This window comes from Mauremys reevesii, linkage group 24 (genome assembly GCF_016161935.1).
Source record: "Mauremys reevesii isolate NIE-2019 linkage group 24, ASM1616193v1, whole genome shotgun sequence".
Lineage (NCBI taxonomy): Eukaryota > Metazoa > Chordata > Testudines > Geoemydidae > Mauremys > Mauremys reevesii.
This window is the reverse complement of record NC_052646.1, coordinates 5,649,404-5,668,042: the sequence shown is the minus strand read 5'-3', so window position 1 is coordinate 5,668,042 and position 18,639 is coordinate 5,649,404. Positions and strand designations below refer to the sequence as shown.

At 54.0% G+C, this 18,639-nt stretch overlaps 1 protein-coding gene across 2 annotated transcripts; it reads right to left on the bottom strand.

The window, feature by feature from the left end:
• Positions 1-3,104: 3,104 nt before the first annotated feature.
• POLR3GL (RNA polymerase III subunit GL) lies at positions 3,105-12,802 on the bottom strand. Of its 2 annotated transcripts, none has more exons than XM_039513604.1 (8): positions 12,736-12,802; positions 10,944-11,121; positions 9,591-9,720; positions 8,474-8,542; positions 7,790-7,846; positions 6,756-6,829; positions 5,773-5,886; positions 3,105-5,175 (listed from the first exon to the last, which is right to left on the bottom strand). In XM_039513604.1, the coding sequence occupies exons 2-8, from the start codon at positions 11,064-11,066 to the stop codon at positions 5,089-5,091; spliced, it is 654 nt and encodes a 217-aa protein (XP_039369538.1). In that variant the 5' UTR covers positions 11,067-11,121; positions 12,736-12,802; the 3' UTR covers positions 3,105-5,088. The 2 variants fall into 2 exon arrangements, with proteins under 2 accessions (XP_039369538.1, XP_039369539.1); XM_039513605.1 differs by lacking the exon at positions 12,736-12,802 and adding an exon at positions 11,495-12,091.
• Between the last annotated feature and the right edge of the window lie 5,837 nt (positions 12,803-18,639).

Sequence of the window (18,639 nt, the reverse complement as noted above, 5' to 3'; positions counted from 1 at the left end):
CTGTTTTCTTCAAAATTTAGATTCTGATCTCACACCAGATTGCACACTACGTGGCTTCACTGACTCCTGATTTATGCCAGAATAAGTAAGCTCAGAATCAGGCCCTGTTATTTCTACTGTCTGTACTGCATAGTGCCTATGAGCACTGGAGTCATGGACCAGGTCCCCATGGCGCCAGGCGCTGGACAAACACAGAACAAAGAGATGGGCCCTGCCCCAAAGAGCTTCCAATCTAGGTACATTCATTTTATGTCATTTCCATTCCAAACCCATCCCTTTCCCTCGAATTAACCCAGGGGTCCAAATTCTGCTCGCTTCAACTCCATGGACTTGCACTTATGGCTCCGAAAGGAGAATTTGGATCTCAGGGCTCTGGAAATTAATAAAACCCAGAGCGCCTCCCACTGCCTGATCCTAGCCCCCAAGCTCCCAGTAAAACCAATTTCTCTGGCCCAGTTGCAGGAGGGGTGGGGAGCAGCTAATAGGCCCCCTGGTGAGGGCTTCAGTGTTTGAGGCATTGGCCACGGGCTACAGGCTCCTTCAGGAATGACCATCCTAAAGCCACCGGCCCACCCTGCGGAACCAGATGCACAGGGGGTGTCATCTGGGAGGGCACTGAAGGGAACGAGAGTGAACAATGGCTGGTCTGCTGGGATTCAGTCTAAACCTGGAATGCCCATGCACCATACACACCCACGCACATCCCCCGTGCCACACAAGCACCACAGACACGCACACACCATACACACCCACGCACATCCCCTGTGCCACACAAGCACACACCATACACACATATCCCTGTGCCACACATGCACCACACACACCATACACACCCATGCACATCTCCCATGCCACACACGCACCAGACACACACACCATACACATCCACGCACATCCCCCGTGCCACACATGCACACACCATACACACCCACACATATCCCTGTGCCACACATGCACCACACACACCATACACACCCACACACATCCCCTGTGCCACACACGCACCAGAGACATGCACACACCATACTCACCCACGCACATCCCCATGCCACACACACACCATGGACATGCACACACCATACACACCCACACACATCCCCATGGGACACATGCACCACAAAAACACACACACACACCATACACACCCACGCACATCCCCCATGCCACACACGCACCATGAACACGCACATCCGTGTAGACATAGAATCATAGAATCTCAGGGTTGGAAGGGACCTCAGGAGGTATCTAGTCCAACCCCCTGCTCAAAGCAGGACCAAACCCAACTAAATCATCCCAGCCAGGGCTTTGCCAAGCCTGACCGTAAAAATCTCTAAGGAAGGAGATTCCACCACCTCCCTAGGAAAGCCATCCCAGTGCTTCACTGCCCTCCTAGTGAAAAAGTTTTTCCTAATATCCAAGCTAGACCTCCCCCACTGCAACTTGAGCCCATTGCTCCTTGTTCTGTCATCTGCCACCACTGAGAACAGTCTAGATCCATCCTCTTTGGAACCCCCCTTCAGGTAGTCGAAAGCAGGTATCAAATCCCCCCTCATTCTTCTCTTCTGCAGACTAAACAACCCCAGTTCCCTCAGCCTCTCCTCATAAGTCATGTGCTCCAGCCCCCTAATCATTTTCGTTGCCCTCCGCTGGCCTCTTTCCAATTTTTCCACATCCTTCTTGTAGTGTGGGGCCCAAAACTGGACACAGGACTCCAGATGAGGCCTCACAAATGTCAAATAGAGGGGAATGATCACATCCCTCAATCTGCTGACAATGCCCCTACTTATACAGCCCAAAATGCCATTATTCTTCGTGGCAACAAGGTCACACTGTTGACTCATATCCAGCTTCTCGTCCCCTGTAACCCCTAGGTCCTTTTCTGCAGAACTGCTGCCTAGCTGCTCAGTCCCTAGTCTGTAGCAGTGCATGTGATTCTTCTGTCCTAAGTGCAGGACTCTGCACTTGTCCTTGTTGAACCTCATCAGGTTTCTTTTGGCCCAATCCTCTAATTTGCCTAGGTCCCTCTGTATCCTGTCCCTACCCTCCAGCGTATCTACCTCTCCTCCCAGTTTAGTGTCATCTGCAAACTTGCTGAGAGTGCAGCCCACGCCATCCTCCAGATCATTAATGAAGATATTGAACAAAACCGGCCCCAGGACCAACCCTTGGGGCACTCCACTTGATACCGGCTGCCAACTAGACATGGAGCCATTGATCACTACCCGTTGAGCCCGACAAGCTAGCCAGCTTTCTATCCACCTTATAGTCCAATCATCCAGCCCATACTTCTTTAACTTGCTGGCAAGAATACTGTGGGAGACTGTATCAAAAGCTTTGCTAAAGTCAAGGAATAACACACCCACTGCTTTCCCCTCATCCACAAAGCCAGTTATCTCCTCACAGAAGGCAATGAGGTTAGTCCGGCATGACTTGCCCTTGGTGAATCCATGCTGACTGTTCCTGATCACTTTTCTCTCCTCTAAGTGCTTCAGAATTGATTCCTTGAGGACCCGCTCCATGATTTTTCCAGGGACTGAGGTGAGGCTGACTGGTCTGTAGTTCCCCGGATCCTCCTTCTTCCTTTTTTTGAAGATGGGCACTACAGTAGCCTTTTTCCAGTCATCCGGGACATGCACACACCATACACACCCACGCACATCCCCCGTGCCACACACGCACCACGGACACACCAACACACCATACACACCCACACATATCCCCTGTGCCACACACGCACCAGACACTCACACACCATACTCACCCATGCACATTCCCAAGCCACACACACACACCACGGACACGCACATCCCGTGTAGACATGCACACACCATACACACCCACGCACATCCCCCGTGCCACACATGCACATCCCCGTACTACACACCATACACATCCCGTGCCCACATGCACATCTGTGCCACACACGCACCAGACATGCACACACCATACACACCCACGCACATCCCCTGTGCACACATGCACATCCCACATGCCACACACACACCAGACACGCATACATCATACACATGTACACACCCATCCCCTGTACCACACACCCACACAGCCATGCACATCCCCCGTGCCACACACCAGAGACACCCACACACCATACACATCCACGGACATCCCCCGTGCCTACTCACACACATATCCACATCCACACACATCCCCCATGCCACATATGCATGACACACATACACATCCCCCAGGCCCACAGGCACCAGGCACGCACGTCCCCCGTGCCACACACATACCAGAGACGCAAACACATGGAGCACACAACATACAGTCGACGCAGACAGACATAACACAGCTCCCATCCCCAACAGACAAACACCCACCCTTACAAACGTGCAAAAGCGCCACATGCAGAAACGCACAAGGAGCACACAACACACAAACTCAACAAATTTACACGCGAGAATGCCACAACAAAACTCAACACATGCACAAACACCCCGTAGACGAACACACCACACCACACAGACAATTCTGTGTGCAGAATCTTTCTTTAAAACTCACCCAAATACATTTTGGGGGCACTCACCAGTTTCTTTCAACAGGGGGTCAAACCAAGGGGTTGCCCCTCCCCCAGACACCCCGTCCCTGCAGCCTGGCTCAGTTCGGGAAGGGGGGGCTGCAGGGCCTGGGGGTTATAAGCTGGGCAGGATGTGGCAGGGGAGAATACATTATAACCATCCTCAACCACTGAGCAGCATAAAATCATTGTGGGGGAGGGAGACGTTCCCTCGTTTATTAACCCACCTGCTCTAAAATATTTTAAAGCGACAGTAAAAACACCCTCCTTTATTAAAACTTTGCAGACTGGGGAGATCCGAGTCACTGATGTGAAGCAGGATGGACCCCACTCTGAGATGAGCCTCAGGAGATGTCAGGACACCAGCCACATGAGAAACCCGTATAGGGCACCTCCAGGACTGGGGCTGGATCCCTCAAAGTCAGCTGGTGACTCCTCGGGGCAAGGGGAGGCAGGGAAGCGGGTGGCTGCCCGGGGTCTGAAATGAGATTAAGATCCTCTGTGAACCCCACCCCTCCAAAGACCCGATTCTTCGTGGCCCTGGATCTGGTGTGGTTGTTTATCCCCCGTGAAAAAAGCTGGTGCAACCTCCCGCTTCGCACCCCACCAGGCCGTTCACAGTGGTGCAAAGCGGCTGGCTGCACGAGGGGTCAGGCCCTGGAGAATCAGACCCAGGACTGGGAAGGGACGTGGGGCTGGAGAACAGCTCCATTCATGTTCCCCCTCGTAGCCCTACGAGCCTGCTGGTGCAATGAGGTTTCCTATTAAAACCCTGGACTAACACACCCACTCCGCGTGCCCAGATCACACAGCTGGAACGGAGGTCAGCTCCAGATCGCAGGGGGAGGCAGGTGGGAGTGAAACAGACCAGACGACGGAGAGCGGGGGGTGGGAGCCGCTGACCACTCCCTGCTGGGTTTCAATGCTGGTTTCACCTCCTCCTTCGGGGCAGATGCCGATTAACACAGGACATTACAGTCCCAGGATGGTTGTGTTCTGGTCAGTTTCTCCCGCAGCTGAGCTAGCCGGACCCCCTGGGGTAGCTGGGGGTGGGTGGGTGGGGTGTCCGAAGGCAGAGGATGTCTGTCACTCGCACACGCTGGTTATGTCAGCCGTAGTTCAATTCTCTATCTGTCCCAGCAGAATTTTCCATCCGCCTCCAAGGAGCAGCTGCTGGGAAAATGGACCAAGAGCCCCACCTAGGGGTGAAGCGCGAGATCGTCCTCTGGAGGGTTCCGAGGTGAGGACCCATCAGCACCCCCAGCTGGCCCACTCGAAGTGGGGCGGAGGCCAGGCAGGGAGCAAAGGGCCGCGTCTCAGCGGCTGACCTGAATCCAAGCCTCCCACTGTGGGGACGGAAATGGTGACCGAGCTGGAGGAAGGATGGGGGTGTCCCCAGCGAGCCCCGACACGGCCCCTCCTTCCCCGAGGGATCGGCTGTCACCAACGTGGCACACCCGTCCCTGCTGCGGGCAGACGGCTGGGGTCCGCGGCCCCAGGCGTCCGAGCACTGTCCACGCCAGGCTGGTATCCGAGCAACCCGGCTGCCCTCAGTATATCGCCTCGTCCATGTTGTCATCACTGTCGGCCCCAAACTCCTCCCCGTTGTCGAAGTAGGACATGATGTAATCCGTCTCCTAGGGAACCAGAGGGCAAAGGTCAACGGCCCCAGGTGGGCAAGCATGGCATCTCCCCTGCTGGGAGTGCAGCCGCTGCTGGGTGGGAAGGGGCGGCTGTTTAACAGCGCGCAGCAACTCTGCAGTTTGGGACAGGAAGTGGAAGGGATGGACGCCACGAGGACGGGGAGTCAGGGAGGTAGGATGGAATTAGCCGGTCTAGGCCGAGACGCTGCAGTGCAATGCTGGGGAACAGGACCGGCGACTGGCGCATCCGCAGAACAGGCCCTGGCTTCCCCACGCTGCCCCCGTTCCTCACCCCGCCCTGAAGGGACCCGCGCGAGGGGCCAACGAACCGCTCGCTCGGCCTCTCTGCCGAGCCTGGGGCCAACCGGGACGATGACGTTTGCAACGTGGACACCTCCCCGCTGGGAACTGGGATCAGACCTGCCCAGCTCAACCCTCGAGCCAGCTGCTTCCCGTGGGAATAAAAGGCCCCGATCCTGCAGTCCCTTGCACAGCCAAAGCTGTGAGCAACGGGTGCAGGAGGGGGGTCCAGAGACTTGAGCGACAAACAAGAGACAGTGCGGCTGGCTGGCCTCTCCAGAGGCGCCTCACCTCTTCGTGCTCCTCCTCATCATACTCCTCTTCCTCCTCTTCCTTCCCCTCCTCCTCCTCCTCTTTCTCCCCTTCTTCCTCCGACGTCACTTCCTCCTCCTTCTTCTCAAGGGTCTGGGATTTAATAAGAAACAAAAGCCCAGAGGATGATCAAGCAGCCACGATGCTCTTGTGCCGTTCCCTGCATCAAGCCAGGCTGGTGGAGAGCCAACACCACCCCGGCCTCCCGCTGGCTCCGTCCCACCCTGCGGAGCCATCAGCTGAGAGTTTGACACTTCCCACTTCAGCTCCCCGGCGACCCACGCTGTAATGCAGCCACTTCTGGCCAAATACCCCCAGCACAGCCAGGCACGGACAGCCACCTGCAATGCGTATCCTGGGATACTGCGTGCCCCAGTGAGTAATGGCAACCGTGATGTCCCCGGAACTGCCCCTCACGGCTACCTGAATGAGTGTGCCACAGAACGGGGGTGGACGGGGACAGAGGGGTAGTTCAGCAATCCCTTCTGATGCCCAGCAGTGCCGTGGTGCGGAAGGATTCCCCACACAGGAAATCAGAGGGAAACCATCATAGAATCATAGAATCTCAGGGTTGGAAGGGACCTCAGGAGGTATCTAGTCCAACCCCCTGCTCAAAGCAGGACCAAACCCAACTAAATCATCCCAGCCAGGGCTTTGTCAAGCCTGACCTTAAAAACCTCTAAGGAAGGAGATTCCACCACCTCCCTAGGTAACCCATTCCAGTGCTTCACCACCCTCCTAGTGAAAAAGTTTTTCCTAATATCCAACCTAAACCTCCCCCTCTGCAACTTGAGACCATTACTCCTTGTTCTGTCATCTTCTACCACTGAGAACAGTCTAGATCCATCCTCTTTGGAACCCCCTTTCAGGTAGTTGAAAGCAGCTATCAAATCCCCCCTCATTCTTCTCTTCTGCAGGCTAAACAATCCCAGTTCCCTCAGCCTCTCCTCATAAGTCGTTACCTCCAGTTTCTTAATGGCTTCCTCCTTGTCCACCGGGAGCCGCTGTTTGTGCTTGGGGATCAGAATGGTGGTTCCTATCCCAGAGGAAGAGAGGAGGTCAGAACACAGCCAGACTTTAAGATTAAGCTAGATAAGTTTATGGAGGGGATGGTATGATAGGATAACGGGCTTAGTCAATAGGTCAATTAAGTGCCACACTAGTAAATAGTACAATGGGTGAATGGTATGATATAACCTTTTCCAGAGGGTTTGGCTGGAGAGTCTTGCCCGCATGCTCGGGGTTCAGCTGACCGCCATATTTGGGGTCGGGAAGGAATTTTCCTCCAGGGAAGATTGGCAATGGCCCTGGAGGTTTTTCGCCTTCCTCCGAAGCATGGGGCAGGGGTCGCTTGCTAAGGAGTGGGTGGATCGGCTTATGTGGCCTGCATCTTGCAGGAGGTCAGACTAGATGATCATAATGGTCCCTTCTGATCTTGAATTCTATGATTCTATGATTCTAATGGGGCATTCCTGGGGGACAGCACGGGATGGGCTGTGGGAGAGCTGGTTTAATTACCTTCATGCATCACGATAAAGCTGGAGTCGACTGACGTGCTCCAAGCCCTGCCACGTCACCGGGCCAAGCTCCCATTGTTGGGATAAGGGCTTGGCCTGATGCTGGCACACACACCGCGTTAATTATTGGGCTACATTTCTGGGTTATGTGCTAGGTCACCCTGTTGGGTTTTGGCAGAAGGTAGGGCTATTCTGCTGACTCAGGCTAGAAACCAGACCAGGTGGAGGTCATTGCCTCCAATTCTGGGCATGAGAGGACCAGAAGGGAGCTAGGAGGAAGCCAGATAGGAGCTCTTGTGGGAACAGCAAGGACAGGCTAAGGATTATGTTTGTTTTCTTCTGTTAGGAATAAAATGCAGCCCCTATCAAATCTGTGTAGCCTGGTAGATAAGGCACTGGCCAGGCACTCAGGAGCTGTGGTTCTAATCCCTGCTCTGCTGGGTGACCTTGCATTAATCATTATTTTCTTTAATACTCACTCTCCTTCCGGAGCTTTCGAACTCGGATCTTTAGCTCCCGCGGTAAGCGCCGCCAATCTGCAAAGACAAATAAGGAAATCACCAGACTGAGTCAGACTCATGGTTCGTCTACTCCCAATAGCCCATCTCTGAGAGTGGCCAGAACCAGCTACTTCAGAAGGTGCAATAAACCCTCGAGTGGACAATGACGGAATAACAGAAGTTTCTTCCTTCCTAGTAGTTAGTGATTGGTTTGTGCCCTGAAGTATGAGGGTTTATAATCTATGTATCTCTGCATCCACACCTGCACTCATCTATCCATTCCCATATACATTTATCTATCTACCTATCATCATTTGTTCTTATTTAGCAATCTGTCTAATGTAACTGTGGATGTTCTTATCCACATAAATGTCTAAACTTCTTTTAAATCCTCTATGCTTTTTATTCTGGCAATATCCTGTGGCACAGAGTTCCACAGACCATGTAAAAACATTTCTTTCACCACTTCTCTATGTGCTGCCTTTCAGTTTCACTGGATCTCCTGTCCTGCTATATTGCTGTGTCTCTGGTGTTGTTATAAAGGTGATAAATCTAGCCGTGTCTTTTGCAATTCTCCACAGCTATGAATCATAGTCTTCCCGGAATAAAACTCTGAAGAGAAAGGTGAGCAAGGGTTAGACTGTAAAATGTTCCCATGCATACCTGGGTTCCAATCAATAGCATTATCAATGGGGCCAGACATCTGATATTTATCCGAGTAGCGCTCAACATCTGAAAAGAAACACACAAACAGAGGTCAAAACTGCAGTTTTATAATAAGCATATAAATGGGCTTGAATTCTCAGGGCATGCCTCCACTACCTGCCGGATCGGCGGGCAGCCATCGATCCAGCAGGGATCGATTTATCATGTCTAGTCTAGACACGATAAATCGACCCCTGAGCCCTCTCCCGTCGACTCCTGTACTCCAGCGCTGCGAGAGACGCAGGCAGAGTTGACGGGGGAGCGGCAGCAGTCGACACCGCGGTGAAGACACCACGGTAAGTCCAGCTAAGGAGGTCGACTTCAGCTACGTTATTCACGTAGCTGAAGTTGCGTAACTTAGATCGATCCTTCCCGCTTCCGTGTAGACCAGGGCTTAGTTAAACTCAGACCTTGTCTACACATTTAAGTATCCCGGTTTAGTAAAGCCATACAACCCCTGCAGTGTGGACACAATATAAAATGCTTATGCTAGTACAGCTATACCAGAATAAGCCAGCCCAGTAGAAGGCACCTTTATACCGATAAAACTGCGTCCGCACTAGGAGTTGCACTGATATAACGATATTGGTAAAAAAAATCACACCACTGCCCAAGAGAGTTATACCAGTACAAGTTTTAAGCACAGACCAGGTTTAAGCCCCTTTATACCAGTCTGGAAGCATAAAGGGGCCTTAAAATGGGTATAACTTATATTTAAGGTGGCTTTATGCTTGCTGACTGGTATAATAATAATAAAAAACCCGATTGCTTATCACCAGTCGGTCCATTTTACATATGGGGAAACTGAGGCACGGGGCAGGGAAGTGAGTTGCCCAAGGTAACCCAGCAGGTCAGTGAAGGAGCTAGGAATAGAACCCAGGGCTCATCTGTCCTAGCCATGTGCACCAGCCACGGGTCCCACCGCCTCATATGTAAAAGGACTTTAGCACCACTGAGAATCAGGCCCAGTGTTTTCATTGGCATTAAGTTGCCTAAAGTCCTTTTTTTTTTTTTTAGGGAAAAAAACCAACAGTTATAATGTTGGTCCTAAATCAACTGGAGCTGCCCCCGGTACCTTTCTTGGGGGCGGCCGGCTTGACATAATATGGCAGATTCTTCATGGCTCCCCTCAGCTCTTGCTTCAGTGCCAGCATGTATTCCACCTCCTCACCCGTCTGCAGCGGGACTGGCTTGTACTCCATGGGCTACGGAGACAGGATGGGAGAGAGGCAAGTATGAACTTCAAAGCTGGGGCTGCCAAGCTGATGATACGTACGCAGGGGTCCAGCATCATGAGAGAAGGGGCCCAGCTGTGAAATCCAGACCTGGATTTCAAACCCCCTACAGCTGGGGGAGGGAGTTAGGGTCCAGGGCTTTGGTCTGAGCCCCGCTCTGATGTATAAACATACTGGTGTGTATGTACCTTTGTGTGTGTGTGTGTGTGTGGATACGTACATATGTGTAAGTGTATGTCCGTGTATAGAGATGTATGCATGGGTGTGTGTATGTACATACATAGGCATGGCTATCTATGTATATACATACACATGCGGGTGCACGTCTGTGTACATACATAGGCAGGGGTGTGAAGAGGTACGTATATATGGATGGGTGTGTCTGTACACATGCATTGGTGTGTGTGTCTGTATGTGAGTGTAGGCACAGATGCGTGTGTGTTTGTGTATACAGATGCGAGGGGGGTGGGGCTATGGAGATTTTATGGAGTGCTCTTCAGCAGTGGTTCTCAACCAGGGGTCCGGGGTCCCCAGTGGGGGGGTGTGAGCAGGTTTCAGGGGCTCCGCCAAGCAGGGCCGGCATTAGACCGGTTGGGGCAAAGGCAGAAAGCCAAAGCCCCAGCGCATGGGGCTAAAGCCGGTGACCCAAGGCCCGCCACCCGAAGCCTGAGCCACTTAGCATCGCAGAGTCCCCGGTGGCGTGGGGCCCTGGGCAACGGCCCTGCTTGCTACCGCCGAACGCTGGCCCTGGCTCTTATATGTAGGAAAAACAGTAGTTGTGAGCCAGGCAGTTTGTATAGCATGTTGGGGGGCTCAGAAGGAAAAAGGTTGAGAACCCCTGATCTACAGCCTGGATTCACTTAAATTCCAGGCTGGCAGCACCCAGAAGCTGCTCCCTCCTGATGGCTGCAGAAGAGCCATGAGTTGGTGGGTCTCAGCTCCCAGAGGACACACTCCCACATCCCCCTTTGGCACCAGTTGGCCGCCTTGCTAGTGGGGGGCTGAAAGGCCAAGTAGACTCCCCCCAGGCCAAAGGAGGGGCACTGGCAGGGCAGCGTGCGGGGGATGTTTGTCCCGCCGCTCTCCCTGCTCTGTGCACAGGGGCCTCCCTGCCCCAGTGCTGCCAATCCAGCACCTTTCACCCACGCCACAGTGACTGTGTGTTTAACGGGACCCCGACGCGATGGACTCACGGGGAAGAGCGGCGAGGGCTGGAGGGTGGAAGGGGGCAGAGAGTCGCCTTTCCCAATGCCCACAGCTTCCACGTTGAAGGTCATCTGGCTCCGACCCCTCCCTCTGCCTCCTCTTCCAGCCATGGCTCGCTCTGCGAGAAGAGGTGGACATAGAGCTGGGATCCAACACCGCCGAGACCTGCACAGGGGACGAGAGAGCCTTTTCTGATCCTCGGGACCTAGAGAATGGCATCTTCCCAAAGCCACCGTCCCAGAAAGCCCTGGGACAGAACTCCATGCTAGGAACACACTGCACTTAATAACATGAGAGCCACCTCGCTTGGAGGAAGTTAGTTTAATCTCAGCACCTCAAAAATCTTCAACTGATTTATTCTGTGCACCTCTAGAGCAGTGCTTGACCCCCGTTTGGGGATGGAGACCCAGACAGCCACGGGGGAATAAGGCCTTAAACCCAGATCTCCCGCAGCCTAGAACAGTATGCTAGCCACTGCTCTATGCTCCTTCCAACGCTAATAGGGAAACACATCTTCCATTTTGTCCGGTGTACTCACCCTTCTGCTGCTAGGCCTACAACCCACTGCAGCCATTCTCTTAATATCTAGCAGCGTGTTAAGGGGGGTTAAACAGTGTCCAACCTGTGCATCAGCCAACCACACAAGTTGCCCTGATGTGGTACATGTAAGAGAACAAGGGTGAGCAATCCGGGACCCAGGGCTCAGAGCTGAGGGTGGATGGGGCACGAACCAGAGTATGTGGAGCTGGATTCATAAATCAGCACGTATGGTATATAGGGCAGGGCTCAGAGCTGAGGGTGCAGGACGCTTAGTGAATGGCTCCTAGCAGACAGTGCAAGCCCAATGCTCCAGCGGCTCAGTAAATAACACAGGTCCCAGAGTGTGTGTGAGACAGAGCTCAGAACTGAGAGTATGTGGTACAGGGTGGTGGTCCTATGGTACACAGTGCCAGGCCCCAGGCTGCACAATGCATGGTACAGGAGCTGCAGTGCAGGACCCAATGCCCAGTATCCAGAGCAGGACAGCAGATGCAGTGCCAGGCCCCAGGCTGCACAATCCACAGTACAGGAACTGCAGTACAGGACAAAGGGTGCAGTGCCAGCCCCCAGGCTGCACAATGCACGGTACAGGAGCTGCAGTGCCAGCCCCCAGGCTGCACAATGCACAGTACAGGAGCTGCAGTACAGGACCACATGCCCAGCATCCAGAACAGGACAGCGGGAGCAGTGCCAGGCCCCAGGCTGCACAATGCACGGTACAGGAGCTGCAGTGCCAGGCCCCAGGCTGCACAATGCATGGTACAGGAGCTGCAGTGCCAGGCCCCAGGCTGCACAATGCATGGTACAGGAACTGCAGTACAGGACAGCGGGTGCAGTGCCAGGCCCCAGGCTGCACAATGCACGGTACAGGAGCTGCAGTGCCAGGCCCCAGGCTACACAATGCACGGTACAGGAGCTGCAGTGCCAGGCCCCAGGCTGCACAATGCATGGTACAGGAGCTGGAGTGCAGGACCTAATGCCCAGCATCCAGAGCAGGACAGCGGGAGCAGTGCCAGGCCCCAGGCTGCACAATGCCCGCAGGGCACAGGGCCAGGCCCCATGCCCAGGACGCAGGGCTCGAGCGCGCCGCCAGGCCCAGGGCGCACCGGGCCAAGGCCAGGCAGGGCTCGATGCTCATTAAGATGCTCCCGGGCCCGGGGAAGGGGCGGGGCGGGGCGCTCCCCGCCTCCCATTGGGCCGCCGCAGACCGGACCGGACCGAACCGAATCGGCGCTTTACCCGGGCCGCGCAACTGAGTCGGGCTCGCGCCGCCCTCCCCGACGACTCCACGTGGGTTCCGCCCGGAAGCGACTCGGATACACAACGTTCTGAAGGGGCGGGGCCCAAAGGCGGCCGCTCAGTGGTGCGCGCCGCGGCCAATCAAAGGGAGGAGGAGGAGGCGGGCGTAAGGGACTTCTGCTGGAGAAGAGAGAGACAAAGAAAGAGATAAAGATGGATAAGAAAGAAAGAAGGATGGATGGATGGAGGAGAAAGAAAGAAAGAAAGATGGATGAATGGATGAGAAAGAGAGAAAGAAAAATGGATAGATGGAGTAGAAAAAGAAAGAAAGAAAGAAAGAAAAAGATGGATGGGAAAAAAGATGGATGGATGAGAAAGAGAGACAAGGGAGAGAGAAGTGTAGGGGTGTGTGGAAGGAGCAAAGAAGGTGGAGCAGAGCCCTGCACAGTCCAGGAGGGTGTTCAAGCTCCCAGTGCTCTTTCTGCCCCGCTTTCTTCCCCCCCACTGCTCTGCCCTGCTAGCCAGGGGCACAGGAACCCCATGGGGGCAGCGTAGGATTACATGAGCATGGGGAGAGGGTTAGGGTGGGAGGAGGGACCTGCCATGTGCTGGGTGGGGACTGCCCCAAAGGGAGAAACACCCTGATTCCCTATTGGCTGGGAAGTTAAGTTACTACTGTCCTTGTTAAACGGGCCCTGCAGGTCGGGCCTCTAGAACTGGGGTTCCCTGGAGTGGCAGGTTTGACAGCATGGTCTGACCTGGAGCCATCTCTCTAGGTATTTCTACCCTAACAGCTGAGCATGCAAAGCTCCCTGGGTAGCCTAGATCCTCAACTCTGCCTCACTGCTACTGCCCAGCCAGCTAGAGCTGACTCCAATGGCATCGGTCCCCAAGGCTGACCTCCGGCAGTGAAACAAAGGGCTTCAGAGCTAAGGCAGCTCCTGCCCCCTTCCACTGGGACAAATAACTATTACATGACATGGGGCCTTGCAAAACTGCCAATGACACAGGTTGTTGGAACTAGAGAGATATCAGTGTGTGGTGCATTGGCATGAGCCCCTATGGGGGATCTCCCGTCCAAGCATTAGCTAGACCCAACCTTGTAGGACCTGAGATGCATCTCTTCCATTGCTTTCCCTTGCTCCCCTCTTCAGCCTTTCCTGAAGTTGCCTCTACAATAGGAACAAAGACATCCGTTTCCTGACAATACGGAGCTCTGTAAAGGATTTTCCACCCTACTCTATCTCTGGAGCCAGATCTGCTCCAAGTTACACAGATATAAATAGCAAAGAACTGGCTGCTTTCAGGAACGGCTCTTCTGTACTCCTTGTTCTAAGATGAAATTTCGCTCTCCCTCTTCCTCTGATTATTCAGCACCTTGCTGTTTTGCTTCTGCATGCAAACGAGTCCCGCACAATAAACAGGCCACTGATCTTCCTGACTTTTAAAGAATGATTGTGAGGCTGGCAGAGGAAGGCTGGAGCAATGGTTAGGAGGCTGGCCTCCAACTTAAGAGACCTGCATTCAGTTCTGGCCTTATGCGAGTCATTTAGCCGCTATGTGCCTCAGTTTCCCCATCTGCACAATGGGGATAACAGTGCTGCCCTGCTTCACATGCAGGGGTGTGAGGATAAATGTGTTAAAGGTTGTGAGATGAGCTGATACTACGATGATTGGGGCAGGATAAATACCTCAGATACAGGAGTTTATTGCAACACCATCGGCCGAGTCAGGCTGGACCCGTTTTCTAATAGGAGATTAGTGCTTTCGTATGGCTGCTGTAGGTTTAAATCCTGCTCAGGTTGCAGGCTGGGATGAGATCATGTGGGTGTCTAGCTGACCTGCTGGCGATGTTTAGCCACATAACACAAATCAACTGTCTCTGCTCAAGTGGTGCTTGGCACTCAGATATATCAGAACTGGGAAAGTGCTCCCAAATCAGGAGAAAGAGGTTGGGGAGGGAGCCTAGGGCTGGGAGAGCAGGGGGCTGCAGGTTGGGTTTGAGAAGTGCTGTGGGGCGGGGATCCCAGGGACTATGTGAGCGGGGAGGCTGCGGATCGGGATTGAGGTGCATTGGCAGAGCCGGTGGGGGAGGGAGCCCAAGGCTGAATTAATATGGGGGTTGGGACTGAGGGGCATGAGCAGAGCTCAGAGAAGGGGGGGCCGACACTAAACTGGACTAGGACGGAGTCTGCAGGTCAGGACTGAGGTGCATTGGCAGAGCTCTGGGGGATCGGGAAGCCAGGGCTGGATTAGCCAGGGAGGTGTGGGTCAGGATTGAAGGGTATCAGCAGAGCTGGGGGAAAAGAGCCTAGGGCTAGAATAACAGGGTCCATTTAACAGGAAGCTCCAGCTACCCCTGGGGGTCCTGCTGACTCCGAGGAAGGGTTAATGGGCTGGTGGCCGCTCAGCTGGCAACCCCAGTGGGCCGGCCCAGAAAAGGTTGCAGCTATTTTTCTCTGGGGAATCAAGGAGAGGCTCCCCCCCACCCCCGCCGCCCACCGGCTTGCTCCTTGCAGACATACATTGTTCCTCCTGAGGCTGCTCTCTCTGCTGCAGCTTCTGTCCCCAGGCAGCGTGGGGGGGTGGGGTGGTAAATGTCAGACCCAACAGGGAAGTTGCTGGGGTGAGCAAATCATCTCACGCTGCGGCCTCCTCACGCCAGGCGCAAGGCGCTTTGGCTGCCGCTGCTAAAGGTTTCACGGCGTGAAGGAAGGGGACTCCATGCTGGAGGGGGAGCTGCGGGAGCCTTTGGCTGTTCCTGTTCCGCCCCAGCAAGACCCCCCGCCCCATGGATCGCTGCTCTGAAAAGCCCACCAACAATCCCCTTGCAGCTAAAGCAGGTGGCGCGTAGAGCAGGGTAGCTGCAGGGACCACAGCTGCTTGGCTAAAGCTTTCACACCTCCACACGATCCAGATCTCCCTTCCCCCGGACCAGGGCTGCTGCGTCCTTTATACGGGAGGTAGGGGCCCGTGTGGGGAGCCCCTTACAGCTAAACTGACTTGGGGTCTGTGAGCTGAGACTCTCCTGATGCTCTGTGTGTACACAGCTGTGTGTGTGTGTGTGTGTGTGTGTGTGTGTGTGTGTGTGTGTGTGTGTGTGTGTGTGTACACAGATGTGTGCTTGTGTGATCTGTCAGCCTGGCCTAGACTATAGGGGTGTCATTTGCTATGGGGCAGGCCCCTTGACCTCGTCCCCCCCCCGACTTTTCATAGGTCCATAGGCTCCATTGTGTCCTCCACTTTTTGCTCCCCCCCCGGCCCCAACATTGCAGATTATCATATAATCACATATTCGTTGATTACAAGGCCATTTTGATCATCTTGTCTGACCCTCCCACAGAGCACAGGCCAGAGACCTGCCCCGAAATAACTCCCAGCGCAGAGCTTTTTAGAAAACCCTCCGATCTTAATATAATATTCTAGAGGCCGTCACAATTCCCCTCGCCCCTGAATTTTTCTGAAATGGTGCCTGTGCCAGACTAGAGCATGAAATCAGGGCTTCCTGACTCCAGCCATGTAGCTTGATTCCAGCCCACACAACAGCGTTGGCCTACAATCTGTTCGCGCACACACGGGCGAGAATGTGTGTGTGTGTCTAGAATATGATATTAATACTGGAGGGTTTTCTAAAAGCTCTGCTGTAGGATCAAATTTTCACAAGAGCTCAGCTCCCATTTGGACACTGAATTAAGTTGCTGGATTTTCCAATGCGCGGGAATCTGCCCTGGGGAGAACTGCTGGGTGCTGATTCCTCTGGAGGATCCCAGCCACGCTGCACCACTCTTTGCAGCATGATGAAGCATCCCTGCTACCTCTGACGCCAGCCCCCCGCCCAGAGGATGCTTTCTGCCGAGCGGCTCCTTGGCTGCGCTGCAGATGGGGTGACTCATCTCCCTCTCCCCTCCACCCCGATTCCGACAGGGCGGCTGAAAATAGCAACGAGGGGGGAGGGGGGAACCCAAAATAACTGCCAGCACCTGGCTGGTGCCGGGATAAGAAGCAGAGAGAAAATGCGCTCGGCTCCTGCCTCCTGCTCCAGGGAGCTGGGATTCTATTTTCAATCCACAGCAGAAGCAGGGCTGTGGGAGCCTGTGCACTGCAGACCCAGCTGTGAAGTTGCCTTGACAACCAAAATAGATTGGGGGGGGGGGGAGAAAGAAAGAAAGAAAGGGACCAACATCTAGAAAGAGAGTCCCCTTCCCCCGACCAGCTGTCCCAGTTTCATAGTTCGTTTCCTCTCTATGGTCCTGGAATAAATCATTCCTCTCTCCACCTGGCTGAATGTCAGCTGCAAAAGGGGCCCAAGGGACTTAGGAACCCCACCGCCATTGAATGTCACTGGCAGGCAGCCACCTGGATCCCTTTGAAAATAGCCGTGGAAGAGCTGGGGGTGGGGGCGGAGCTGCAGGGTTCGGATACTGCGAAGTCCTCCCAAAAATCAATTTAATATGCAGTCCTCAAATAAAGGACATATCAGATATTCGACTGATAAGACCAGATATGACCTTAGGAGATAATGTTTGTGCTTCACAGTCCAAGAGACACAGAAAAGGTTTTCATCTCGGGGCCAAAAGACCAAATACATCAAGACACTTGATCAGAACCTTTAATAGGCTGAGAGACGACTTACACTGGATCTTAGCTCTCACGGCGAGCAGGCACCCCGCCAGACGCCGCAGCCCCCCATGCGGCTCTTGCTCCGGCACGGTGCCATCCGCTTCAGTGGGAATCGCTCCGGAGTCCATCTGGTGTTAGGGAGAAGGGTGGGGGTCAGCCCTTGACATCGACACTGCAAAAAAAACCAACCACCACCCTGGGGCAGCAAGTCTCAGCACCCAGATCAACTGACTCGAGCTCCCGGGGCTCACATGCTGGGGCTACAAATAGCAGCGTGGACATTTCTGTAACTGATCTCGTTCCCTGAAAGGCCCAGGCGGCTTTAGCCGATAATGTCTCTCACCACAGAATCGGCTGGAGGCAGACACTGGGGCATGGGAAATTCCAGCCCAGATGGTTAAAGTTTGGCAAAGTTCAGAGGAGCAACTGAAAACGGGGTCTTATAATGGACTCTTACCAAGAGGCGGCGCTACCCACGCTGCCGGTGAGCAGTTCTGTGCTGTGGCTGAGTTCTGGACCACGCTGGCAGTTAGATGAGGTGGGCCTGAGCTCTAGGTGCACAGTACGGCTGAGAAGGTCCATGACGCATTCCTGTGTCCCTCTTCACCATGGCAGCTGAGCATCTCCCAGTCATTAACAGGCTTCTGTCTCATAACATCCCGGGGAGGCAGGGAAGGATTATACCCATTTTACAGATGGTGCAAGATGACTTGATGACACAGGAGGACTGTGGCAGCACTGGATTTGAGCTCGGGTCTCCTGAATCCCACTCTCCACTAAGCCAGCTCTCCTACCCCCCGCCTCTGTGTAACTTACCAGGGCAATCAGCTAATACATAGCATCCCTATAGCACAAGCCCCGCTGGCCCAACTTGGCCATATGTGTTTCATAGTGTCACTCCGCTTTACAGACGGTCATAGGGCTCTGGTCACTGTTGTGGATGTCAACCCATCCTGCATCAAGCCACGGGAACCAAATAACGCCGACTAAGCCTGCCAAATCACACAGCAAAGGCAGGGCGAATGAAGCCAAGAAATTGATGGGACATTAGTTTTCCAGCTGCGAACCTACAAAGTCAGGGCCTCTCTTTCTCAAATGTCAGCCTATGGGTTGTTTGCTGGACACTACATCAGAAGTCAGAAGACCTGGGTTTGATGCCTAGTTCTGCTACTTGACCGGCTGTGTGGCCTTGGGCAAATCACTTCTCTCGTGACTATAAATTCTGCAGGGCCGGCACTGTGTCTGCACACCACCTAGCATAATGGTGCTCTAATCTCTGCTGGC